This window comes from Gobio gobio (assembly GCF_949357685.1).
Source record: "Gobio gobio genome assembly, chromosome: 9".
Classification (NCBI taxonomy): Eukaryota; Metazoa; Chordata; class Actinopteri; order Cypriniformes; family Gobionidae; genus Gobio; species Gobio gobio.
In genome coordinates this window covers 32,670,220-32,698,047 of record NC_137115.1, presented here as the reverse complement: position 1 = coordinate 32,698,047, position 27,828 = coordinate 32,670,220, and the positions used below count along the sequence as shown (strand labels likewise).

Genomic DNA, 27,828 nt, shown 5'->3' with positions numbered 1-27,828 from the left:
ATGCAATATATTAGCACAATCAAATGAAGTATATCTTTAGTTGGACCCCAGCACTACTTCCAGATATCTCAAGTGCATTAAGTATAAAATTAGTTGTTCCAATTTAGCAGACTTTAACTATATTAATTTAGTATACTAAAAGTACAATTGCAGGGTATTTATATTAATAAATATGTAAATGTATTTATAGTATACTTAGCATAAAATAAATGGGTAGCACTTTATTTTACAGTCCTGTTCCCAATATACATACTATGTACTTAGTAATAACTAACCCTGAGCCTATAGCCCTAAACTTAACCTTAACTCATAGTTACCACCAGTACTTTCTGTAAATGCATACTGTAAAATAAAGTGCAACCACATTTTGGTATATTTATTTTCCAATAGGGATGAAAATAATTAAATAAAAAGATAAAGAAAATAATACAATTCTTAGGTTATATATATATATATATATATATATATATATATATATATATATATATATATATATATATATATATATATATATATATATATATATATTGTAATCTGAAAGATTGCTGTTGGAATTGGTTTATTTTAATTATAACAGCAAGGTAAAAACTGTGCATATACTGTAAGCATCGGTAAGATGCCTAAAACAGGTTTGGGCTGATGATTGACTTTCATAAAGCAAGTGTCTTAAGTAAAATATAGCTTTTTAATGTTAAACATATTAATAGCTTCTTTTGAGTGGCATGTTTATATTTTTCTATCTCATGTGGGGAAAGTATGCATGAAAAATCCTTTAAAACCACTTAAACTTAATTTTTTCAGCATTTTTATCTGTTTGCTCTATATGTGCACTGTAAAATAATAAAAATAAATCGGTAAAATAACAGACAAAGTACTGGCAGCTTATTACCTGGACATTATCCAGTAATTTTACGGACATTTCCGTTAACCCTAACATAGAACGCAATGAAGTTAAAATTCTAAATACAGGTAAAAAGGTACACCTGTAAAAAATATATACGAAACATTCAGTCAAATTAATACAGTACATTGTGTTCTATTTTTACTGATTTATTTTAGAGTGCAAGCTGCTGAATCCAGTTCTTTATTCTTGCAATGAAGAAAAGTAAAGCGGTGTTCCTTGCAATTATGACTGATTAAACACTTTCTGCACACAACATGGACCAACACACCAACACAATAAATACTTGAATGTACATTTTATTTCAAGAATACAGAAACATGCATATTGCTTGTCACTGCCCTCCAACATTCAAAACCAACATTTATTTTCTTCCAACATTTTATCCATGCCAGAACATTCTCAATATTCAAGTGAAAGTTTTTTTCAATAATTATATATCCCGGTAAGCATGTTATGCTCAGTGAAGCATGTTCAGCGAAAGTGAAGAAGGAAATAAGTGGAAAAAAAAAGACAATATGAAAGAATTAGGGCAATACCAGCCACACCAAAGGCCATTGTTGTGCGATTATACCATTTACCCTCAAAAACTGTTCATTTACTGCTCTTGTATGAGATATACAGTGATAACAGAAAGACTCTAACTGCAATTCATTGTGTTTTTGGTGTGTCTGCTCAAACTGACCACTTAAAGGATCTCAAAAAGTGGACAGTAGATGCATGCGGTCAACTGATCTTGTTCTTTTGACATTATATACCAACAACCCTGCCACCACCACAATGGCGACAACGAAGAGTCCTGCAAAGACCCCGGTGCTTGTGCTCATGTGTAGAAATCCACCATCCTTTGAGGCTACAAAATGAAAGAGCAAGTATTACACAGAAAATAATGACATAGGAATCATATTACAGTCACTGTTAAAGGAAAAAAAAATGAAAAATGAAAAATGAAAACTGTTGTTTTAAAGATCCATTATGCTCTTTTATAAGGGATCTACTAGAATAGGTTTTCATGCTTTAATGTTCAAAAAACACATTATTATTCACAAATTTCATAGCACAGTGTGTCAGTAATGCTCTGTTTGTTTAGTTTCTGTCTCTAGAAAGCCCCTACTTCTGAACTGGCTGGATCAGTGTGTGATTGGGCAAGCGTTACAAGAGCGTTTCGCAAATGTCACGACTCGAACCCAGCGTCAATTGAGTGTTTTTTCCCCCAATCACACCACTTTACCCTGCAGCTAATTTTATTGGTTAAGGTTAAAGTGAGGGTTCTAAGCAATTATTACTGTGATTGACATGACCATTAAAATCCAATGAATTGGCGGCAGGCCGGATAATCCGCTGAGCTGGTTTGAGGGAAAAAATCATGCGCGTCAACTGGGTATGGCAGGGTGTGGCGGCTGCCATACCTTGGCTGCCTGGTCAGATTAATGCAAGTAATAAAATATTTATTGCAGGATTAAATTACTACTTGTAGCTTTTTTGTATTGTTAAATAAAACAGAAAAACAAGTAAATGAAGTGATCTGGTTGTTATATTAGAGCTCAACGGCGGTGCCAATGTGTCTATTTAGAACGTGATTTTATAGCGTTGGGTATTGTAGCCAACCACAGAGATTTCTGTTGAAAATAATGACCAATCAGAGGTGTTTAAGTTACCAGTAGTGAGAATCTGCTCAGTATCTCTCAAAACGCTGAATGAGTTTATATTTAGTGCAAGTTTACTAAGTTCTGCACGCGTACAAATATCTCATTATAATAAACAAAGCGGAGGGACACGATTTAAATAAAAGATTCAATGTGCCGTTTTGACAGATTCATTGATTAAAACAGGAGTTTCTCAATGAGATTGTGTTGATCTGACTGACAGCTTCAGTGATTAAGCGTTCTTTACTCACTGCTTAATTTCATTCGCAATTTTAAGAAAAGTTTTAGTTTTTCATGAGTTTTTTTTTCCTACAAAAATATACATAAATAGATTTTAAATGTTATAATAGTGATTGCTGGTAACTATTCTGCTGGCTATATTGGTAATGTAACATCTTTTTAGAAGTTTTTATTTTTTCATCAAGTGTTAGTTGTCCTACACTGAGAAATTTCAGACTTTTGTGGTTTGAAGTACTGGAAAAAGTTGTGTGGGGTAGGCTACTTAAAGTCACGTCGAGGGAGTACTGGTCTGGTTGACGTCACCAGAGTCTGCCATACCTTGGCTTTTGGTGAAATGACGCCACTGCCCTGACCATAATGTGAGTTTTTTTTGCGTATGCCATGGGTGGGAATTATTTAAATGAGAAATATTGTGATGTGTTAGCCTAGAAATCTAGACGCACCCTAGCGTCAGAAAATTTATTTTGCCGCGAGTGTCGTCTAGCAACTCTCGGTAGACCTGTGAGCTGGAAAAACCAAACTCTGGTCAGGCCAATCACAGCGTGTGTAGAGTCGGTGGGCGGGCTTAACATAATGACGGCACGTCACAGCAGAGTTGCGGAGGTTCTGCGTGCTACTCGTAAACAAAGAAGCTGACGAACAGCGTCTTTTGAATCGGCTTTGGCCGCGACTCTGGAAGACTTGGAGTTAAGCTTTTCTTTGAGAAAACGCCCCTCGGATTGAGCCCTGTCAATGGTGAGTTTCCAGACCCAACATCTTGATGTGGGTCAGGCTTGTCAGGCTAGTGATGTGTATGTTTCTCAACATACTCAAGACTATAATTGAGGCATTTCAGGGAGTTCAGAAACAGTGCTTACTAATATAGAGAATAACTGTAGCACTTTACAATAAGGTTCATTAGTTAACAGTAGTTAACTATATTAGTTAACATGTACTAACAATGAACTGCACTTATAAAGCATTTATTTATCTTTGTTAATGTTAATTTCAACATTTACTAATGCATTATTAAAATCTTGTTGACATTGGTTAATGGTTACTAACTTGAACAAACCATGAACAGCTGTATTTTTATTAACTAACATTAACAAAGATGAACTAATGCTGAATAGAGGTGTTGTTCATCGTTAGTTCAATGTTAACTAATACAACCTTATTGTAAAGTGTTACCAGAATAACTTTGCAGACCTTTTTCATGCTCATACAGCAACATTTCACACTAAAGAAAGTGGAACATGCAAAAAAGCATTATAGGATCCCTTTAAACCATATTCATTTACCTGCAGAATTATGAGTCTCTCTCGCCACACGCAGGGGACCCTGGGTGATGTAGTGCCTGGCTGTTTCTTGGCTCACGTCTCGCCTACGTCTGCGTGCGGCTGAACCGAGGCAGCCTTGGGCACATCTGGAGTTTGAGCTTTCTTTTGCACACAGGATCACGGAGCAGCTAATGTACACCTGTCAACACGATTATTATTGTGAGATGTTCCAGCTCAACACAATTGACACATTGCTGTTATGCGAATGTGTCATACCTCATCGAAGCCTCCTGTGAACTTGAAAGCTTGGATCTCAAAGTCATATTTTGTGGAGTCACTTGGGTAAATCATGACAGTTTCATCCATAACACACCTGAAATAACACAACCAAAGAACTGAACTTCTGAACACGTTTTGAGAGTGTTCAGTTTCATTACTTGTGGTAAGAAAAAATCAAGTCAGAGAGAAAATGTAACACAGAACATTCATCATGCCTTAATAAATTTGAGATTTCTTGTGTCTTCTGCTCAACAAGGCTGCAATAATTTGATCAAAAATACAGTAAAAACTATAATATTGTGAAATATTATTGATGTTAAAGCTGAATTTTCCGCATCATTACTCCAGTCTTCAATGCTCCAAATTTTTTTTTTTGTGTTATCAATGTTGAAAACAGTTGTGCTGTTTAATATTTTTGTGAAAACCATAATACAATTTCTTTCGGATTCTTTGATTAATAGAAAGTTCAAAGGAACAGCATTTATTTGAAATAGAAATATTTTGTACCATTACTGTCTCTTTTAATCAATTCATTGTGTCTTAATTAATTATCTTATCAATTTATTATGTATAATATTCAGTTATTTATATTTATTATTAAACTCCATTGTATAAGATTGCAGAAATCGCTTCTAATGATCTCAGTAGCAGATCAAGTGTTTGCTTGCTTTGAGCAACTTGATGACAAGTAGATGACATTATAATTAAATGACAAATACTTTTCCTTTCACTAATACAGTGGTGTTTAGCATTAAAAAAGGGGTTCAGGTGCACAAAATGTTTAGCTTCACACTTGTTTTTCACATTATTAAGCCACACCTGCAGCCACAGTAAGTGATAAATGGTTTTGAGGACAGCCATTGTTAGGTTTTGAAGGTCAACCGTGTATTTGAAGGCGACTTTTTATGTGAGCTTGAACCTGAAGCCTTTGTGTTAGTAGACCAAAAGCCAGTGAGCCTTTCATTTTGCAACCATCCTGCAGTGTTTTAAACATTACCAATGACAAGCATTGAGTATAATGAATGAACTTCTACTCTTTCATTAGTGCATTTGAAAATGTCAAAATCTAGTTCATGATAAAGTCTTACCCATCTTTGATGATGTCATAAAAGACAGGACTGAACGGATTGTCTTCAGGAGTGGCCCTGCAGGACTCAATGAAGAGTGTGACCTCTGGAAGAGCAGTACGGGCTTCAATGCCCATGTAGAGCTTGTCCATCAGCTGAACCTGCACTGGATAAAGGCTGGGATCTACCTTACTATTAAAGCTGCTGTCTGTAAAAACTTCAAACGAGTAACTAAATGTGCCGAAGCTGGATTCCGTGAAGATGTAGTCAGATTTGTGGTTGATGTAGCTGTTGGACACGCTGGCTATTTTGGGATACTGGCAGGAGAAGCCAAATTTAACTTGATTCCGTCTGGTGATAACAGCATTCGGGTTCTCAAAGGAGTTTATCTCGTTTTTGAAGACGATGAAATCTCCAGAGTCCTGGTTGGTGTTAAATGAAGAAAAAATTATCAAAATGTATAGAGCTTCAACGCAACACTCAAATATTTCAAAAATAAGAACATAAAACACAGTTTCCATACATCCATCGTAGTGCCACAGGTGTTGAGGGACATTGTGCCCAGGATGTGGGTTTCATTGGAAGTGAGAGAGCAGGTGGGGTCTCGCAGCTGGAGCCAGTCCTGGTCAATGCCTTCCATGGAGGCTCTACTGACTACAATGCTGATACTGCTATCGTCGCAGATGACCTTTGCTTCACCTTAAAATATATGATGCATTTATTAAGTCATGATTCTAGTGTATTTTTATGCATGAAGAAACAGCTTCTTCTACGCAAGTATGTGAATGCAAACACATATCGCTACATAGTGTACGCAATGAGCACGGACGCAATTCATAACTCACTGCATTCTCTGCCGTCATTAGCGATGAATATTTTCTAAATACATTTGAAGGTAACTCGCTTGAATATTGAGGTTTGTTACTGCCCAGCAACACAATGTACTGTTCATTTTTTTCAACCGAACTATACGCGTTTTCTAGAAGTGGTGAGGATTTTGGTTGATCCACCAAAAGGATTCGTTCAGTGGCTCTTTCTCCAAACTATCGCTGCGCCAAACACAGAATTTTCTGTTATTTGTGAGAAACTGCTTCTCTGCCAAACACAGAATGTTTTCACTGTTATAGCTAGGGGGCGCTAAAACACATCGCGCTGACGATCAAAACACATGCAAAGAAGTTGCAGAAACAAGCAATATCATATGGAAACATATAGCCTATATGTAAAATAACGCAATCACCAATATTAAACAGCATACAAATCAAAACTGCTTAATATTACTGAATGAAATGTCGACTCAGGATGATACAGGACTGTGCAAGCTTTGGGGGTGTAGATTAACTCGATTTACTCCTTCTATGTTTTGATCATGTTTTATGAAACCCATTTTCAATGTTGATTAAAAAAAAGAATGCATGAACCTAGAATAAAACAGTTTTTTTGTTTAAAAGTGTCTGTTTTTGTATGATATATTGCATGTTCAGATAGTCACAACATTTTTGTGAAAATTATGGCAGGCTATTTTTTTTTTAAACGCTGGCGGGAAAAGAACAGATTCATTCAAAACACGGATTCGTTCATAAACAACAGAACACACCAGTTCTTGCTAAGCATTCACATCTGTTTTCAAATAGGGGAGAGTGGGGTAAGATGAGCCATCTTTTACTTATGTGGTCCAAAAGATAAGAGAAAATAAGGCAGAAGTACAACGCAAGTATCTAAAGTAATTTTAGAATGTTTGCTATCCTTTTAAATGATCAGAATGCATCTATGACAAATGGATCTAAAAATATGGCTTCTTATAAAAAAAGTGTTCCTGTGGCTCAATTTAGCCCAGTTAAGGGGTCAGTTGATCCGAGTCAGTGGGTAAATTGCACCATCTGGGTGTAAATGAACCATCTAATTGAATCTGAATCAAACTCATGTGAAATTTAATTTACCTCTTTTAAAAACACCTTCAATAAACAAATTTCCTTTTACAAATAGTCATATTTATTTTCTTAAAGCTAACTAACTAACAACATAAAACCAACCAAATGAGGTTGAAATTTCAATGCATTTAATTGGTTGCATTTCTGAAACAATATGTTGAACACCAAAGTTGTAACCTTCCCAAAACAGACTAAACAGAGTTTATTGAGTAAAATTAAAAAAAATAATTATTAAAAAAATAATAATTAGAATGAATGAATAAATGTCATTGAAACTAATAAAAATTTTAGTCAAATGGTTCTTGGCATGGTAGTTTTTCTGCAATGTCGAACATGTTAGGCCATTACAGGTGGATATATATATGATTAAGCATCTTCTGGGTCTTATAAGAAAAGGATTCGGTGTACTTTGTACTATTTTTAAAGAAAATTATAAACTAAATCAGTTGTGTAGCATTACATTGAAATTATACCAGTTTATACTTCAGAGATTTAACTGAACTACAGTGCATTATGGTGGGGTGAGTTAAAACGCTGGCTCAATTTACCCCATAGCATTTGGCTCACTTTGCCCCATAGCTGCAATTTTGGATAAAACTAGCTGGCTTACCAATTCAGGCTAATATTTAGATAAATGATTTGCATGGTTTTATACATTGCTAAATCACCAATATGGATCATAAATATTTTAGACCTGGGGCAAATTTGCTTTGAAGCAACAGCCATTATATCTGTTATGCTAAAATTTTACTTTGACAAACCAATAACATAAAAAGTAAATGGGCGCCTTCCACTCCTCCCATGTGCTTCTCATTTTCACAGTCTAGCAGAAATGATGGGTGGTTCCCAAATATATGGTCACATGACAATAAAAGTGTACAGTTACTAAGATAAAGGGGATAGGTCATCTTACCCCACTCTCCCCTTCTTACATAAAATATGTTCCTGTTAATGTATTTACCTGATAGAACCTTTGATTTTGCCACAATCACAACAATGCACCTCATTTCTGACTGACTGATGAAGAAAAGACAGAAAAGAACTCTTGAGAAATTATACAGAGAACACAAATAACTGGTGAACTTAAACACAGATCTCCTTTTCCTGTACCTGAGAAGCGTCTCTGCTGTGAAACACACAGGTACATGACGATACAGATCCGACTCCTGTGGAATCCAGGTCAGTGTTGCCATCATAACCCCATTACTCAAAATTGTCAGCGTCTTTGACATATTAAAGGGGCCACTGACCTGGAAGTCAAAGATGCTACACAAGAGGAACAGAAAGATCACATAACATCAACACAAGTGACTGAAAACCTGCTTCAGCAAACATTGTCAGTTGAGCATATCAAGGTATGAGTTTGACCTAGTGATAAAAAAAAGAAATTTAGTTCAATTAATTTCCTCAACAAAGTCACTCCACTACAACTAAATGACCTTTTTGATACAATATACAGTATCAACTCTAACTCTGATGTTCACATTAAAGGGATAGTTTTGTCATCATTTACTCTCTCTCAGGTTGTTCCAAACCTGTATAAATGTCTTTGTTCTCTTGAACACAAAGGAAGAATAACCTAACTGGAAGAATGTTTGTTCATAACTGAGAGGAACTTTCTAGAACGTTCTGGGAACGTTCCATGTTAGCTGGACGGTTGAAGTTTGGTAGTAACAGAAAAGTAAAAATGTAAAAAGCGAAATGCAATTAAATCCAGAGATCAAAGACAGTGAAAACAAGTGGTTTTGAGTGGAAGAGAAATATGTAAAACCAAACATAATTCGGACCTGTTGTCTGAGATATGTGCTTTGAGGGTGATCTCGTGAGCCTGTCCCACAGCAGCATGGTGTACGTCTCCGCTCAAAGGAGTTGGTGTCAAGAAACTTGGCTTGTTCACCCCTGGCACACAACCCTGAGCTGGTGTAAGAACTGCAAGTCGATTGTGATAAAATCCACAGAAACAACATACAGAATACACAGTGTCAGTGGCACATTGTTCATTAATGAGCACAACAGATCTAAAATACACATTCTATCTGTTTCATCATCTACAAACTTTTTACAGAACATTTGTTTTGTAGCATGTTCACTTCTACTTTCAATTACATGCAATATAAATAACCACTGAGTTTTTCTTTTGACATGTATTGCATTGTTTCTGGCTCTTGCACGCTACCTGTCAAATGACAGAAACCGGTTGTTCAGGTCAATTAAACACAAATGAATGTCTTATGTTCTGTTGTTGGTGATTAATGTCTCTATTTGTGGAATTATACTGTGTCATTTAGACTCTTTCAAATGCACTTTTGACTTTATTATTATTTTTAAAATATTTTATCCATACCTTTATTCAACGAACGATTATACATTTCACACCTTCTAGTATTTTTGCATGGATTTGAGGAATAGTTCAATGCCTTTTTCAGTCCTTTGTGATTAGCAGTAGGAATTGCAATCAGAGAGATTGCTTTTAAATGTTACACTGCTGAAAAATCCAGCATAGACCAGCATGGATTCCATGCTCCAGGCAGGTTTATGCTGGTACAGAGCTGGTCTAGCTAGTGGACTAGCATTTTCATGTTGTTCTCAAGCAAAACGGAGCTGGTGAAGCTGGTTCACCGGCATTGTCTTCCAGGGTTGAGTGTGACTATGTCAGCTGCCTGTGTGCAACCAGTGTTTTAAGGACAAGCATCGTTTTTACTTGCATATTTCTATATTTAAAACATTAATGATGTAGAGAAAAATGTAAAAAACTATATGTTAAAACATATGATTTATTGAATTATATGCTAATAATGTATTTCTTTTGCTCCCTCTGCTGAAAGCAGAACTGAACATTTTAATTGTTTTAGTTATGATTACATTATTAATCAATGTCACTGCAAAATGTTTCAAAGCATCAATAGTCTACTGTTTCAAAAGATCTGTACACAAATAAGTTAAAAAGAGCGTGTGTACATTGCATAACAAAAACAATAAAAATGCCTAATAAAATCATAATCATAAGCAGTTTGCTCAATAACAGGGGTTTTCAGAAGAGCTCTTTCAATAAAAACAACATAAGTTGTCACTTAAGTAAAAATGGAAATTTGCTGTTTTTAAAGACTTTCATACTTATTTGGAAAGTCGCATATGTCAAAATCTAGCTGTAAAAGGTATGTCAGTCAGGAGAATGGCATATTGTTGAAAATAGTGATAGCATGCACTTTCAAAAAATTCTGAAAGATAATGAATTCAACTAAAGTCAATGGCCAAGTGAACAATTAAAGGGAACACTAATCACCATAATGGTGACTTCATAAACGGACTTCAACAAACTTTGTACATGCACTCAAAAAAAGCCTTTTACCAGCAATGCTGGCTTTTTCAGCAGCGTTATTACTTTTTCAAATGAATTCTTCTGATATTCCTTTCAATTAAATTTAGACTTCTGTAATTTTTAAAAAAAAAACATTTTAAAGAGATTGACTTTAATATTTCTAACTTTTTTTTTACACAAATCTGTTAAAAAGAGCTTGTGTACACTGCATAATAATCCAACTGTGTGATTTCTGTAAACTTCTCCTAAAGGCTATTTCTATATAATTTGCTTCCTAATTTATTTGATGGCATAAAGGAGAGTCTCTGTTTGACAGTCAATGGCCAATAGCAGATGTGCTACGGTGTACAAATGTGATTCTCACTCACTTTCAACACCAAACTGCAGAGGAACCTGACTGAGGGGGATACTGTCATCAAAGAAGCCCCCGTTATCGTCAGTCACCGTTATGTTAGAAACAGGATAATCCTCCAGGATGAGCTCAAACACATGCACACCCAGAGCCAGTGAATCTACTTTGTGCAAAGAGCATGATTCCTACAAAGCAGAGTAAGACATATATTGAATATATACTGTATGTGCAGAATAAACTATTTGCACCCTTGGTAAATATGAGCAAAGGCGGCTGTGAAAATAAATCTGCATTGTTTATCCTTTTGAGCTTTCATTTAAAAAAAATCAAAATTCTAACCTTTCATCGAAGTAAAACAATTAAAAGTGGGGGGAAACTCACATTATGAAATAAATGTTTTCCTCCAATGCACGTTGGCCACAATTATTGGCACCCCTAGGAATTCTTATGAGTTAAATATCACTGAATTCCCATTCATATTTATATATTTAGCACACCAGGGTGACTAGGAACATGACATTGACCAGCCATGACTTCCTGTTCCACGGGAATATAAATAAGAGATAACACAAAGGCCAAATTCCCTTAATCATCCATCACAGTGAGTAAAACCAAACACTGTCAGAAAAAAAGGTACAGTGCTGTCACTGCGGCAGTACCCTAAAGCAGTGGTTCCCAACCACGTTCCTGGAGGACCCCCAACAGTGCACATTTTGGATATGTCCTTTGTCTGACACACCCACATCAGGTCTTGGAGTAGCTACTAATGAGCTGATAACCTGAATCAGGTGTGTTTGATTGAGGAGACATGCAAAATGTGCACTGTTGGGGGTCCTCCAGGAACGTGGTTGGGAACCACTGCCCTAAAGTACAAAACCGAAAAGGTACTAATATGTACCATTTAGGGGTGAGTAAGGTACAAAGATGTATCTTTTCACTTTTGTACCTTAGAGAGTGAAGAATATAATTCTGATGTGCAGCAAAAGATTGTTAAGCTTCAAAAAAAAAAAAAAGAAAGAAAAGAAAATGGCTGTAAGAAAACAGCTAAAGCATCGAAAATCCCAATTTCCACTATCAGGGCAATAATTAAGAAATTTCAATCAACTAAATATGCTACAAATCTGGAAGAAGACGTGTGTCTACATTGTCCTAATGCACGATGAGGAGGAGATTTTGAGTGGCCAAAGACTCTCCAAGGATAACAGCTGGAGAATTGCAGAGATTATTTGAGTCTTGGGGTCAGACAGCCTTAAAAAAATTATCAAACAGCACTTACATTCCTACAAGTTGTTTGGGAGGGACCGGCTTCTACAGTCAGATGAAACAAAAAAAGAGCTTTTTGGCAGAAAACCCAATGGGTTTGGTGCAAGCAGGGATAAAAAGTACGACATGCCCACAGTTAAATATACCGCTGGATCTTTAATGTTGTGAGTCTATTTTTTGTTTGTTTTTGTTTTTGCTGGAGGTCCTGGATATCTTGTTCAGATACATGGTTTCATGGATTCTAGCAAATACCAACAGATAAAAACATCAAAACCTGAAATCTTATAATAGGCCATGGTTGGATCTTTCATCAGGACAATGATCCAAAACAAACCATCAAAATCAACAACAAAAAATGTGCCACCGAGCACAAAATGAAGTTTCTGCCATGGCCGTCCCAGTTTCCTGACCTGAACCCTATAGAAAAAGAGTGGGGTGAACTGAAGAGAAGAAGCACCAACATGGAGCTGTGGAATGATCTCTGATCTCTTGTCAGGTGTTCTCCAAACTCATCAGGCATTATAGGAGAAGATTCAGAGCTGCTATCTTGGCAAAAGGACGTTGCAATAATTGGGCGCCAATGTGAAGAAAAACATTTATTTCATAATGTGAGTTTTCCCCACTTTCAATTGTTTTACTTCAATGAAAGGTTCGAATTTTGTGAACTTTTTTAATAAAAGATCAAAAGGATAAACAATGCAGATTTATTTTCACAGCCTTCTTTTCTCATATTTACCAAGGGTGCCAATATTAGTGGGCACTATATATAAACACACACATAAACATTACCTCGTGAAGATGTATGTTTGAATGTTCATGGCACAGTGTGCAGTTGGCATCATTAAACCTGCATCTCACAATATCGTCATCTGGGTCATGTGCCAGCAATTGAATGTTCTGGAAGCAGTTCTGAGGAATCCTACATTTTGGATGGAGCAAGATTATTTATTTATTTATGGAAGTATTGTGTCTGTTAATGAAAATGCAAATGTGAACTATAATTAATACATTAAAATGCACAAACCTTATGTTTGGAATTGCTGCTGAAACAGGGGATCTGTTTGGAGACTGAGTGTCAGATCGTAGACCATTGTCAACATGAGTGTTAAGCGTCCATCCACCGACACCCTGAACATTATCCTCCCAGCAGCAACCAGAGGAACTGAAAGATATTTGATCGAAGGAATATGCATCCTCTTAATGTCATGTATTTGATGTGTTTAAATGCATGAGTTCACTTTACGCATGAACAACAGAACATAATTACAATCCTTTCATCTAAACTATTAACTTTTAAGGTCTCTTAAGTTATTTTAAGGTCAGTATGTGCATTTTGGAATTTAATTATGAATTGTGTATATTTTGACACCATCAATCGACTGTTATCAATAACTTAAGGTAGAACAAAATAGTTGTATAATATAAATGCAGCATCAGAATTACCTCAGAATGAAGGGACCATCACTAGAGACATTGGTGGCCATGTGAACCTCTGACTGGCACCACAGATTTTGAGCTGAGCTGCCTGTCTCCATAGGCTCTTCGTTAGTGAGGACGCCACAGATTCCACTGTCACAGATCCAGCTGACTTGTGGACCACAGGGACCCCTGCTGGACTCTCTGAAGTAAAAGTGCATCTGCCAAAAACATATAGAGGATACCAGGGTTACCACATGTTTTAATCTAGTGAATTTGGCCCCACTTTATATTAGGTGGCCTTAACTACTATGTACTTACATCAAAAAATAAGTACAATGTACTTACTGTGTTCATATTGTATTGCAAAACACTTTTGCTGATATTGAGGTGGAATACGGGTAGGGTTAGGGACAGGTGTGGTGGTATGGGTAAGTTTAAGGGTAGGATTAGGTGTAAGGGAAGTGACAACTGTGTAATTACAAATGTAACTACAGAAATTAATTACAGATGTAATTACATGCAGGTATTTTTTAAAATGTAAGTACAATGTAAAAACATGCATGTACACAATAAGTCCAGTGTATCAAATGATTAATTAAAATGTTAGTACATAGTAGTTAAGGCCACCTAATATAAAGTGGGTCCGTGAATTTTTCTCAGGAGAGGTTTCTTTTGGAAAATTTTACTTTAAAGTTTTGGCTATATAAAAAAGCCACATGTCCACTGCTATGCCCCATTGACAAATATACACTATCTAATTGCAATGATATAGCAATGCCTCCCTTTGTTATTGTTACCTAAAACTATTAAAATTATAAATTATATTGATCAATTTCTCATTTTCAGTAATTCAAATAAAGCTAAGATATAATAACGTATAAATATTAGATGACAAATTAAACTTTAAAAAGGTAAATTCAGTTACATTTTAAGTTCATTAAAATGACTAAAACTTAAATAATAAATAAATAAAATAAATAAAAGCTTTAAAATAAATATTTTCAAAACAAAAAACGAATAAAATGACAAAAGCACATAAAATGATAATGAAAACAGAAAATACGCAAATAAAAGCAAATTTAAAATAGTAATAAATACTAATTTATATATTGCAACTACCTGTATTTACAATCTAAGTTTGGATTGCTTAATTTTACGTACAGTCAATTTTACATAGTTCGTATGACAGTAAAAAGAGAGCTAGAGCAAATAAAAGGAATACAAAATAAACAGAGTGAGACTCATTCGGTTTTAAAATGGTAAAACTGGATTTACCTCCACTGATCCATCTGGAAATCTGTTTCCAGGCGTGAACGTCATGGAACCCCCATAGAAACCTACGGCTGGTCCCACAGCGAGAGTCAAGCTAAGCAACAGCAGCATTGTGGCGTGTGCCATTGTGTCTGATGGAATTGTTCGGTGAGCAAAGCCATATACACAGAGAAATGGGTGGACACTTTCTGTTTGCAAGTTATTGTTTAAGTTGTTCCACCAGCTGAAGACAGGCATGTGATGAATGACAGGAATCAGCTTCCTTGATACACAGATTATTTGTATCTGGTTATTGTATTAACGTTGATTTCTGATTATATGAAAATTATACAGATAATAATCTCATTCATTGGTAGCATGTTATGCATTGCACAAATGATTATTTTCTAAGTTAATATCTTGTCAAAACTCCATAAATTGTTTTCATAGTTTATATATAGCCTACGTATATGCTACGTTTATATGTTGAAATAACAAGTTAAGAATACTAACTTACAAACTGACCAGCTATATTCAAAAGGAAATTCACATTCCACAAACAAGATACCAATTTTTTTCAGGTGATCTAACTGTTAATCATTGCCTACTGGAATCACTAGTACAAACCATGGTGGTTAATATGTTTTGTGTTCAAGATTTACACAAATTATATAATGAGAATGTACAACATGAATCCATTTTCCAAACTGTGTTTTTGTCTTACCCTGAAACATTATGTTACACTTATAATAAGTGTTTATTGGGACTATTTCAGAGCGGTCTGGTAGGAACCGCTGCGGAGGAGCACAGTCCTTGCGTGACTCGGCATAGACATAAACAGAGAGAAGTAGCTCCGGCTGCAATGTTCTTCCGCAAGACGCATGCAGTTCTGTTTACTAACCGATAGAGTGCAAAAAGTTACGGACTGCAGCTTTAATACTAATCTATAGGAAATCTATATCTGATGTATAGGGAAAAAACATGTATTGGCCATTGTTTACTCAGCCTCATTTCATTCCAAACCTGTATTCTTTATTTTGTTAAGTACTATACAATGACAACAGTCTCATTCACCTTGCATTTTCAAGGGGAAAAATTCAATGCATGTAAATGGAGACTGAGGCTGTCAACCCTAACATCTCCTTTTGTGATCAAAGAAGTAAGAACAAGTCACACAGGTTTGTAAAATCCATTTTTAGATGAGACATTTCTTTAAGTGAAGGGCCTGAGGTTTATAATAATGAACTTTGGCTTCTCTCTATCTAATGAATCAGCTCTAACTAATGCTGTAACCGTGTATGGAATTCAAAGCTGACATAGCCTAATTATAAATAAAATAAATACATAAATAAATATACAAAGAAATGTAAAAAAGCAAAAATACATAAATAAATACACAAAAAAATGTAAAAATCAAAAATAAATGAGTATACTTTTATTTCCTTATTTATGTATAATTGTATTTTTTCCGCAATTATTTATTTTTTCATTTATTTAATTCTACATTTATTTATTTCCACATTTATTTATGTATATTTGTTTTTATGTCTAAGTTTATTTTTTTCTACATTTATTTATTTTCATATTTATTTATTTCTACATTTATTTATTTCTACATTTATTTGTCTGTATGCTAATGAGGGGGGCATGTTTTACCTCAGACATAGCAATCGAGTTCAGAGTGGCAGTGCTGAAGCTTTGAGGCCACAGTGACACCTTGTGGTGTGACCAAACGAAACGCAAGCCTTTGCAAAAACGCACAGGGAATGAATGACTTAGAGACAGGAGTATATCCAAAATCTTATATCACAGTTTAAGTAATTTAATATCACCTTAAGTGTTCACCAAAGTGTTTTAAACTAGGCGCTCTGCTGAAAACGTCTCACTGTGGGCGCTTGAGAGCATTTTGGCATTGCAGCGTTTTTTTTCAGTTGAGACTCTTTGCTTGTTATTATACGGAATATCCGCGGAAGTGTTACTAGTATCTCATTTCACAAATAGTTTCTGTATTGATTCAAATGCGGATACAATGTATAAAGTATTTGCTCTGGCTCTTGTTTTAAATTATTTTGTTCCGTTATTATACTACTTGTTGTCATCTGATAACGTTGTACAGTATAAGCAGAATGTGGCGGTTGGTCACTGTTGTATTTGTCCCGCCCCTTCTCCACTGTGATTGGACGGCTGGGTGAAAAGTGACAGTGATGACATTTACATTTACATTTAGTCATTTAGCAGACGCTTTAATCCAAAGCGACTTACAAATGAGGGCAATAGAAGCAACTCGAACAGTCAAGGGCAACAATATGCAACAATATGCAAGTGCTGTAACAAGTCTCAGTTAATCTAGCACAGAACAGATTATTATAATTTTTTTTTATTAATTTTTTTTAAATAAATTAGACAGACAGAAAATGAATAGAATGATAAGTGCTATTCTTGATTGGTCAGGTGCTGCTGGAAGAGATGTGTCTTTAGATGTTTTTTGAGAATGGCTACAGACTCTGCCCCACAAATTGAGATAGGCAGGTCATTCCACCAAGTGGGGGCGGTCCAGAAAAAGGTCAGTGAGAGCGATTTCATGCCTCTCTGGTATGGCACCACAAGGCGTCGTTCACTGGCAGAACGTAAGGACGTAAGAGAGGCGTGACGTGCGCTCTCTTCGGCTCATTAAAGACCACCCTCGCCACTGCATTCTGGATCAGTTGCAAGGGTTTGATAGTGCATGCCGGAAGGCCTGCTAGAAGAGCATTACAGTAGTCCAGTCTGGAGAGAACAAGAGCTTGGACCAGGAGTTGTGTGGCCTGCTCTGATAGGAAGGGTCTAATCTTCCTAATGTTGAATAGTGCAAATCTGCAGGACCGAGTTGTTGCAGTGATGTGGTCAGTAAATTTTAGCTGATCATCAATCACAACCCCAAGGTTCCTGGCTGTCCTGGACGGAGTTATGGTTGATGAACCTAGCTGAATGGAGAGATTGTGATGAAGTGCTGGGTTGGCTGAGACCACAAGCAGTTCTGTCTTTGCAAGGTTGAGTTGCAGGTGATGTTTCTTCATCCAGGCAGAAATGTCTGTTAGGCAGGCAGGGCGTTGATGAGCACTGCGTTTTACTCAAAGTTGAACATTCTTCAACTCTCGGCGACCAGTGGAATACGCCAGCCAGCCGAGTGAAAAAACGTTTTGGTGGACACACAGCCTAACTATGTATGTAGGGTTCCCAAACATACTGTTTATTTTGAACATGGCTGTAAACAACGTCTGATCGGGATTTCTAAAATGTCTTGGCACACATGAACAGAATCTGCATCTTCATTCTGATAACAGATTTGACATGAAAGCACGTGAAATTGTATGTATTTGTTGATCTGTTGAAGATGCGGTTTCTGTTCATGTGTGCCAAGACATTTTAGAAATCCAGATCAGACGTTTTTTTAAAGAGTATGTGTGGGAACGGGAACCCTACATACATATATACAGTCGAGGACCCCTCGAAAACGAGATGTTCCATCTCAAGGGGTTATCCTCTAATAAACTGAATTGAATTGAATTAATGTGATATTAAATGACCAAAACTGTGATATAAGACTTTGGATATATTGCCCATCTCTAAGTCATCCATTCCCTATGTGACTTTTTGCAAAGGCTTGCGTTTCGTTTGGTCACACCACAAGGTGTCACTGTGGCCTCAAAGCTTCAGCACTGCCACTCTGAGCTCAATTGCTATGTCTGAGGTAAAACACACACCCCTCATTAGCATACAGACAAAGAAATGTATAAATAAATAAATGTGGAAATAAATAAATGTAGACGTAAAGACATACACTCTCAGAAAAAAAGGTACAATTTTGTTCCTTCGGGGAACAAAACGTATAACTGTGTCTTTAAAGGTACACAATTGGTCCTAAGGGTACATTTATACTACTTCCTCTACTTAGAGCAGGGGCCAGTTGCATAAACTAAGCCATTATGTTAAGACAGTGTCTTAAAAACTAGTATGAACCACTAGCAGTGACAAGTGGCATTCAGTCTTACTTTTTGTATCACATTAGGCCAGTCTATGTTTTTATGTAACTGATTTCAAAAAATTATGAACAGTCTTAAAGAAAAAAATGTCTGTCTAACTTGTAAGACTAGTCTTAACGGTTTATGCAACCGGCCCCAGGGGTAGGCAAGTTCGGTCCTAGAGAACCTCTGTCCTGCAGAGTTTGGCTCCAACCCTGCAAGACATCTAAAGAAGCTCTTATTGAGATTTAACAGAGTTTAGATGTTGATGTTTTATTGAAAAGTGTTTCCTTTAGTTGGGTAGTTTGACTCTTAGAGGTGGAGCTAAACTCTGCAAGACATCAACTCTCTAGGACCGAACTTGCCTACCACTGACTTAGAGGTACAAAAATGTACCCTTAAGGGTACCACCCCAGTGACGGCCACTTGTACCTTAAAAGGTACAATTTTTAACTCTTATTTTTGAGAGTGTATACATAAATGTGGAAATAGATAAAAGTGGAAATAAATAAATGTAGAAATAAATAAATGAAAAAAATATATATATGTGGAAAAAATACAATTATACTTAAATAAGGAAATAGAATAAACAAATACATTTCTTTGTATATTTATTTATTTATGTTTTTTTTTTTTTTTTTTTTTTTTTTTTTTTACATTTCTTTGTATATCTATTTATCTATTTATTTATAATTTAGTCAGCTTTGGAATTCCATAACCGTAATGCTCAATAAGGTTGTTATATTGTTAAATCCTAAAACTTTAAATTAAAAAGAGCCAACTGACTTGTTTACTCAGAGAAACAGGGAAAGAGAGTGAGAGATCTAAAAAAGAACTAGACATTTTGTTTGCAAAAAGATTAATAAGAAACAGTTGAACTGAACAAAAGAGTTTTGTGTGGAACATCCACATCATTTGCCTCCTGCTGCAATCAAAGCGTTGTTTTAATCATTTTGAATAAATCTGCTTGTTCTAATGTCTTTTGTGACTGTGCATGACTTAGAAGTTAGAATAGCTTTTATACATTTACAAAATCAAAAAGCCTGTTGTAAAGATGTAGCCAATTGTGACCTGCCAGATTATGTAATAACAACAACAATAAAAATACATGAATGTTAAAAAGACTGACTAATGAATTCATTCAGGGCTGTAATTATATAGTATGCATTTCAAAAATGCATAGTCAATAAGATTTTTTACATTACTTAAAAGTATTTTATGCTCAACAAGGCTACATTTATTTGAAATACAATAAAACAGTAATATTATTAAATATTATTACAATTTAAAAGGACTGTTTTCTAATTTGATATATTTTAAAATGCAATTTATTCCTGTGATGGCAAAGCTGATTTTTCAGCATCATTACTCCAGTCTTCAGTGTCACACGATCCTTCAGAAATAATTGCAATATGATGAGTTATTGCTCAAGAAATGTAATAGAGCTAATATTGAAAACAGCTGCTGCTTAATATTTTTGTGGAAACGTGATCTTTGATGAATAGAACATCATTTATTTGAAAAATAAATATTTTGGAACATTATAAATGTCTTTACTGTCACTTTAGATACATTTAATGCATCCTTGCTAAATAAAAGTAGGCTATTTATTTATTTAAAAAACAACAACAACAACAACAATAACAACAACAACAACAACAACGTATAGTCTACGTAATGTCTTACGTTTAAAAAAACAAAAAAGTTTGTTTTCATCTCAAATAAAAATACCTACATTTTGACCCTGAAAAGTTGCTTCTGCTTCTGGCCAGTTTTCGGAGACCTTTAGACACACGCCCCTCCCATTAGAGCGAACCTCTTTTGATTGGCATGAACCATGACCAATCAAAGCAATGGAATGTGTGTGAGGGGCGGGATTTCCTTCAGCGCTGGATGATCTGCTGTAGCTCTAGGTGACACGTAACGAAAGGTGCGATTAGGCCTCTCTAAACTTCAGATAATTAGTTAACAAGGACTGCTTTCATTATGTAAACATATTCACAGAGCTTCGGCTAAGCACGAGGACCAAATACGACCGGATTCGTTACTTTTTTTTTTTAAACTGTTGAATGTCTTTGGAAAACTTGGAAAAGCGTGAGACATTTCAGATATATATGTCGTATGAGCAACAGTCCAGAATATATAATGTTTAATGAGGAATCCTGGAGGGGACAGAGTTGTTTCTATACTGAAGAGTGAAGAGAAAAGCATTCCCAGGAGCGTTTCTGTGGAATCCAGGAGAGGAGGGAACATGGGCAACGGCGTGTGCTCCAGGAAGCAGAAGAAGATTTTCCAATCTCTCTTACTGGTTACAGTGGTGTTCGGGATGATCTATGGCGGGATGGTGTCTTACGAGATGCATAAACAGCTGAAGAGGACAGAAGAGATGGCCCTGAAATATCAGCAGCACCAGGAGTCTCTTTCCGCTCAGCTTCAAGGTAAAAACACACGTCGTCGATGACGTCACAGCGCTAGAAACATTCTCCCCAACTTTGGAAAGATTCGAGCTCTAAAATGGTTTACTGCGAGTAATCATGCAGGTCATCCTTTGTTTGTGGTGTTGTTGCTTAGTGGTTCAATGGTTATCAAAAGTTATCAAAAGTTTTAGGTTTAAAGCACATTGAAGAATATCACACGACAATCCACAAAATGCTTTGAATACATTGACTGACATTTCTTACCAACGTTTCAGAGTCAAGACCATTTCATGAAAATAGAATGGAATAGAATGCAATGGAATAGAATGGAGCAACGTTGTCTAGTGGTTAGGAAAGATCTGGGCTGGTAACCAAAAGTTTCTCTCAAGTTTAAAATGACAAAATAATGTCACAAGCTTTTAATTTAGAGACAAATGTTTCTCACATTTATCTTGAGAATAGAAGAGAACAGAATAGAATACTATAGAATAGAATGTGTCTTGTGAATTTAAGTCACCATGAAATCAAAATGGAATTAAAAGGGACAACATGTCACTTATGAGATCACCGCAATAACAAACCACAATGATCCAATCTATTCCCCATGGACAAAATCAAGTCTCGCCCTACATTTTTACTTATTCAAGAAGCCGATTTCCTTGGATATATGTCACTATAGGGCAAAAAGATGATTGTAACTTCCGTTTCATGCTGACTTATAGATCAAACCATACGAAATGATTCCATATACCACTAAAACACAAATGTAATCGTCTACATGACACTTGACTGATACATGAAATGTAGTGGTTTGCAAACCTTTTTCATGGAAATCAAACAAAGTGTTTTGCTGCAAATTCAACTTTGCTGCAATTCACAAAGAACTTGAAACTGATGAAGACATTTTTTTTTTGTCTGTTCAGGTATTGAAATCCTAGAAATGTTTTATTGTTTTTGTGTGGAGCTGCAGTGATTCCCTGCAGAACATTTTGTTGGCAACCACATTGTTTCAACCTGTGCCTAAAATCACAGTCTCTCATTGTCCCAGTCTTACAGAGATTGGCTTTGCAGTTTGTCTGCTTGTCCAAGCTCAATATGCTAGCTGCAAAGAGGGTAAGAAGAAATGGCCCTTGTTTTTAGATTAAACCCAAAGCAAGCAGATCGTTGTAAAACTGTTGGCATTGACAGATTAAGCTATAATTTTGTTACTTTGCAATTATTGAGTTGCATGCCACATTTTCTGTTCAGTTCTTTCCAAATGTTTGTAGTTTGGAGGGAATTTTGTGTGCATTTCCTTGAGCAAGCAAATTAGTTTAATCACGTATCTGCTCCACATTTCTGTATATCAGAATTGTTTGTGATTGTATTCATTTATAAGCTCAAATGTAACCGTGTTGTTTAATCAATGGCTGATTATCAATGGTTGAAAGCTGATATTGTACCCCTGTTACAATTTAATGACAACAAATGGAAAAACAAATGAAAAACAAATGAAATGAAAAAAATGGAAAAGTGGGCAGAGCCCGGCGGACACAGAGGGGACGAAGAGAGGGCGGGACTGAGCGGAGGGCGTGCACCTGAGACCCGCAGTGACGGATTGATTGACAGCTGTCTGACTCGCGAGTCGCAAAGATGGAGAATGACTAGAGTGAAGCCAGCTTTGCAACAGAGCGGTCATTTCTCCTACCTTCACCTGAAGTGGAGGAGGGTGGATTGTCTGTAACAGACACAAACCCGGAGCCTTATCAATGCGAGCCGCTGGCTCAAACTGCGTTAACTCCCGATGCCGACGATGCTAGTGAAGCAGCCGCGCAAGAGAATTGACCTAATCTATCTGCGTCCGCGGCAACCACTTGCGTGTCAGGGTTTGAAAGCGCGTCTCATGTATGAAAATTATCTGTACACATGACGGGCGGCAATAATATCGCAAGAAAAGCCTGACGTGTACTGACAACTGCATTATTTAACCGTATTTTCTTCAATACAATGTTAAAGCAAGTGTCAAGTCAGTTTCATTCATAATGTTTCTACTTCATGTAACATGACAGTTCATACTGGAGTGAAGCCGTTCTCATCATGTGATTGGGGGAAACATTTCTGAGGGCGTGGTGAGCTCGTGCCAGGGGCGCGGATAGTGAGCCGTTGGAGGTACCATCCTACGTCACGATGTACCACAACGTCCAATAGGAAAATTCAACTGCAGTAGCCACCGTTCAACCTTAAGAGGGCAGCACTTTGGCGGTTTTACACCAAATTTTATAGAATTAAAACACTTTATACTCAAATGTCAAAACATTTACTCGAATCAATGAACAGCATTAATAAAGCCCCAGTATTACAGATCATTAACTAAAAAAAGTTGGTTTAGGGTTTAGTTAATTTTTTATTTTTATTTAATTTTATAGTTATTAGGGATGAAACGGTATGGAAATTTAACATCACGATTATAGTGACCCAAATTATCACGGTTATCAATATTATCACGGTTTTGTTCAAGTTTTATATTTGAAAATCAACAAACAAACTAAAGCAGCTCTATGCACTTTTTTAAGCAAGATTCTGTGGGATTTTCTTCCTTACAATGGCCGTCGTCAATATCAACGCATAAATAACAATAATTTATCGTAAATATAATCTCTAATATTATCTCTGTAAATATATTCTCAAGCAATATTCTCATCAGTGTTCAACAATGATGCATTTAAATCTAGCATGTTTTGTGTAAAAGCCCAAACAGTATCCTAGAGAAATAATGCATATCCATATTTCCATATGATTTGACAGTTTATTTTATTAAATATCAAAATGTCTGCATCATACCTGACACCTAGATGATCAATTTACAGCCAGTTTTATGACTTTCATTCTCTTCAAATGCTATTAAAGTTTCAAACGTGTATAACGTTACCAATGTTGTGTGTAACTTTAGAGACGGTCCCTAAATTCACCAACTTTATGCCAGTCATATCAGATGCGCTGTGGTTCTGCTGTGTTTGTTTGAAACTATTTTCGCTGCTGAAATAGAATAAAAACAGTCATCCACTGTATGATGAGTGAATCGCTTGCGTACATCACACACACATCTCTGCTTTTAGTGTAGATTTCAGCGCGTGAGAGCGGCGCGCGCTCTGAACAAAATTCCGGATAATCTGAACCCCTCTGATTATGAGACATTGCATTCATAAACTCAATATAAACACGTGTGAGTGGTTATAATGCGCAACGCGATTATAACAGATGGATTTTGAGAAGACTATAAAATAAGTTCAACAGCAGAGTGGCTAGTGTGCAGCCGAAATAACGTTAACTTACACCCGCAAATGGCGGTTGTTAATGGCAAACCCTGATTATTATCCCTTAAATGTCACCCTAGTCTTGTCTGAACTTGTTCGTTCGCTTCACGTTATTATTTCCCAGACGTAGTTTTGGTATTGAGGTCAAAGTCCACTTGCCTTGCGTTCGTAGTTTTGAAGTGTTCCCCCTATTACAGCGACTTTCTTCTGGCATGTTCTGCAGACAGGGTGACCATCTTCGATTAAGTTTCCCTCAGGACTTTTGTAAAAGCCAAAATATGACAACGGCTCAGATTTGGTCCTTTTAGATATCTGAAAAATCTCCCGGTGCTGTCACTGCCTTCTGCCATATCTTCTCATTCAGAAAACAGCGCTGCAGCCAGACTGACGTGGACTGGACAAGATTTACCGTGAGTTTTAAAATCGTGATAATCACACGCGGTTTTAATGATAATTAAATTTTATACGATATTACTAACCGTCACTACATTTTATCGTGGTTTATCGTGAAACCGGTAATCGTTTCATCCCTAATAGTTATTTTATAACAGCCATGAATAAATATTTGTGTTATATTTAGATTTTTTATATAGTTCAGATCTTGAAAAAACATTAAGTGATGAATGTTTTTTTTTGAAACATTTTTATATTTGTTAAAAAAAGTATTTTTATGTATTTAACTTCCTGCTGTAAGCAATTTAGATTTTATAACTGTTTATTTTTAACTTTAACTTATCACTCATTTATAATAAATTGCTTTATATTATATTTATATATGTCAGATCTTTTTCTTGGAAAAAATATGATTAATAATTAAGAAAAAAAAAATATTTTGAAAAAAAAAATTATATTTTGATTTAATCCATATAATTTAATAATAATATTATTATTATGTAATTGATAATGCTAAATTATTCATAGTAATTTATAACAGTCATAAATAAAACTTATTTTATATTAATATAAAAATTTGTTTTTTTACTTGCTTCTGAGCCACCATATCTTTTATTTCCTGAGCACATGTGTGCTGCTCATTGCACAAACAGTTTTATTTTAATTGTAATTATAACCACTTGGAGGTCCTGTGATTACTGCTTTCTTTGAGTCCTAATCACTGCACAGCCTCTTTAATCAGTATAATAAGTACTTGACATGTCTGTTATGTAATGATGATTGTAATGAGAGGATACAAGACAAGAAGCAAGGGGTCGGACTGAGGATGCATACCATGACTTCACTGTAACAATGCAGTTCAATGAACAACCTATGCTGCTGGACAAACACAAATATGGGGTGGAAAGCCTCTGTCAGGCTTCATTTCCTGTGGCATTTCAGATTTTGGAGGAGGGCTGGTGTAGCTCATGTTACGTGTAAAAAGAGCAGACGGGTGAACCTTTCATTCTGATGCCATTAGAGAGAAATTAAAAAGGGTTGAATGTGGCATTCGATGGGTCAGTGGTTCACACAGTGGGGGTAGTCTTCTAAAATAGCTCAGCTTACTTTACTTTCTGACTGTGGTAATGTAAAAGATTCTGGTTGTGAGGAGATTGTGTTGGTGAGGGATATCTAGATTTTGTTTTGTTTTTTTAGTTTTGATATTTTTAGCACTGATGCTTTATTTGCATGTTAACAGGATGCTATACTTTATTTGTTAGACTGTTTGCACAATACACCCATGTCGGAAATGTATATCTTAAAATTTTATATCTTTTAAAACACAACCTCTACAGCCATATTCAGACAGATTTTTTTGTTTTGAATACAATTTACATTGTTAAAATATTAACACACAAATTTGCATCATACTTGACAAAATTAGTAAAATGTTTATTTTTATTTATTTTATTTAAACTTTATCCAATTTCTGTATAGTTCCTACATGTTTGATCAATTAAAAAAAAAAAATACTGTCTTTATGTTGTTTCTACATTCATTTGGATAAATGTGAAATAATTACAATATAAAATATTTTTTAAAACTTTAATGTTAGGTGCGATTAATTACAGAAAATATGCGGTTAATTTTGGGTTTATTTAAATCGATTGACAGCACTAGAATAAATACAACACAATTTTATATGCATTTCAAACCTGCAATAATTAAATGTTGAATACAGTGGATCCTATCACACACCCGGCGCAATGCGACGCCAGGCGTGCAAGTGTTTTTTGCTAGTTTCAGCCCGGTGCAGTTATCATTTTAACGTCATGGGCGTGCTGGTCTGATTTTGGTCTGATTTCTTGTATCCTCTCATTACAATCATCATTTTGAGGCAACTGAAAATGACTGCACCATTGATCAGCAAAAACAGTATCTTTGGTGTTATTTAAAAGGCGCGTTAAGGCCAATTTATACTTCTGCGTCGAGTGCACGCAGAGGGTACGGCGTACCCTACGCATAGATGCGTTGGATACGCCGTACCCTACGCCGTAGCCTGACGCGCACCTCTCCAAAAACGTAACAACGCGTCAATTCTACGCGGACCGCAAGCGCTGTGATTGGTCTGCCAGAACCCTTCCCTCAGGTCAATAAATAAATAAAAAATGTGCGATAGGAGTGTGTGTGTGTGTGTGTGTGTCCAGAAATTGGATAGTTCCTTACGTCTGCTATAACACAATATTTTGCAGTCCAGTGATTCTTTATGGTAGTAAATAAATACATAGATCCGCTGAGTAAAGTTTATTTATTTTCTCATTAAAACCTAAGATGTTAATCAGTAATTGTATATCAAGAACAGGGACACATTAGGGTATATTTCGTGAATGAAGTCTCCGCAACAGCAATCGATTGCTCGAGCCACCGCTACTGAAAACAGCGGCCACGAGCTCCGCATGATTTCACAAACACATTCCAGCGCCAGATCGCCTTATTTAACTTTACTAATCAACTAGAGATGCTTAATTTGTATTAGATACAACAACTCAAGCTGCAAGAAAAGCCGCTCTCTCACTGCTGCTGATATTCCGACATGAATGTACAGATTCTACACAACAAGCTGCTTCGGCTGTTCTCTTGATTACACCAACATGCCCGAGGACACTGCCTACTAGCGTCTGCATGTGTAGTCTTTGCTGCTGACCTTTGACGATCCAATTCAACCATACCAATAAGCAAAAATTACTTGTAATGGAAAATGTTAATTATCTTTAAAAAAGTATATGTAATTCTATTACCTATTGTGAACTTTTTG

At 35.9% G+C, this 27,828-nt stretch overlaps 2 protein-coding genes across 3 annotated transcripts in view; one reads left to right on the top strand and one right to left on the bottom strand.

Annotated features, from left to right (window-relative positions):
- Window positions 1-1,044: 1,044 nt before the first annotated feature.
- On the bottom strand, window positions 1,045-15,132 carry LOC307131508 (uncharacterized protein). The gene is made up of 13 exons (XM_079825210.1): window positions 14,952-15,132; window positions 13,701-13,894; window positions 13,282-13,419; window positions 13,047-13,176; window positions 11,011-11,179; window positions 9,111-9,252; window positions 8,434-8,589; window positions 8,285-8,340; window positions 5,916-6,091; window positions 5,414-5,814; window positions 4,323-4,419; window positions 4,068-4,245; window positions 1,045-1,754 (listed from the first exon to the last, which is right to left on the bottom strand). Exons 1-13 carry the CDS (start codon window positions 15,072-15,074, stop codon window positions 1,600-1,602), a joined length of 2,115 nt encoding a protein of 704 aa, XP_079681336.1. The 5' UTR covers window positions 15,075-15,132; the 3' UTR covers window positions 1,045-1,599.
- Window positions 15,133-20,788: 5,656 nt separating this feature from the next.
- Window positions 20,789-27,828, top strand: part of golim4a (golgi integral membrane protein 4a) — a 45,810-nt gene continuing 38,770 nt past the window's right edge. Inside the window, exon 1 of one of the 2 annotated variants that reach the window (XM_079825425.1) lies at window positions 20,789-21,366. In XM_079825425.1, coding sequence (XP_079681551.1) covers window positions 21,081-21,366 — 286 coding nt within the window. In that variant the 5' untranslated portion in view covers window positions 20,789-21,080. The remainder of the gene's footprint in view (window positions 21,367-27,828) is intronic. The other variant, XM_079825426.1, reaches the window with a different exon arrangement.

Bases quoted from the DNA above. Each gene is read 5' to 3' on its own strand.
- LOC307131508 (XM_079825210.1), bottom strand. From the start codon at position 15,074: ATGGCACACGCCACAATGCTGCTGTTGCTTAGCTTGACTCTCGCTGTG. The intron at 5,815-5,915 runs GTATGGAAACTG...AACACCAACCAG, and splicing joins CCTGTGGCACTACGATGGAT to GACTCTGGAGATTTCATCGT. The intron at 1,755-4,067 runs GTAAATGAATAT...TTCATTTTGTAG, and splicing joins AGAGACTCATAATTCTGCAG to CCTCAAAGGATGGTGGATTT.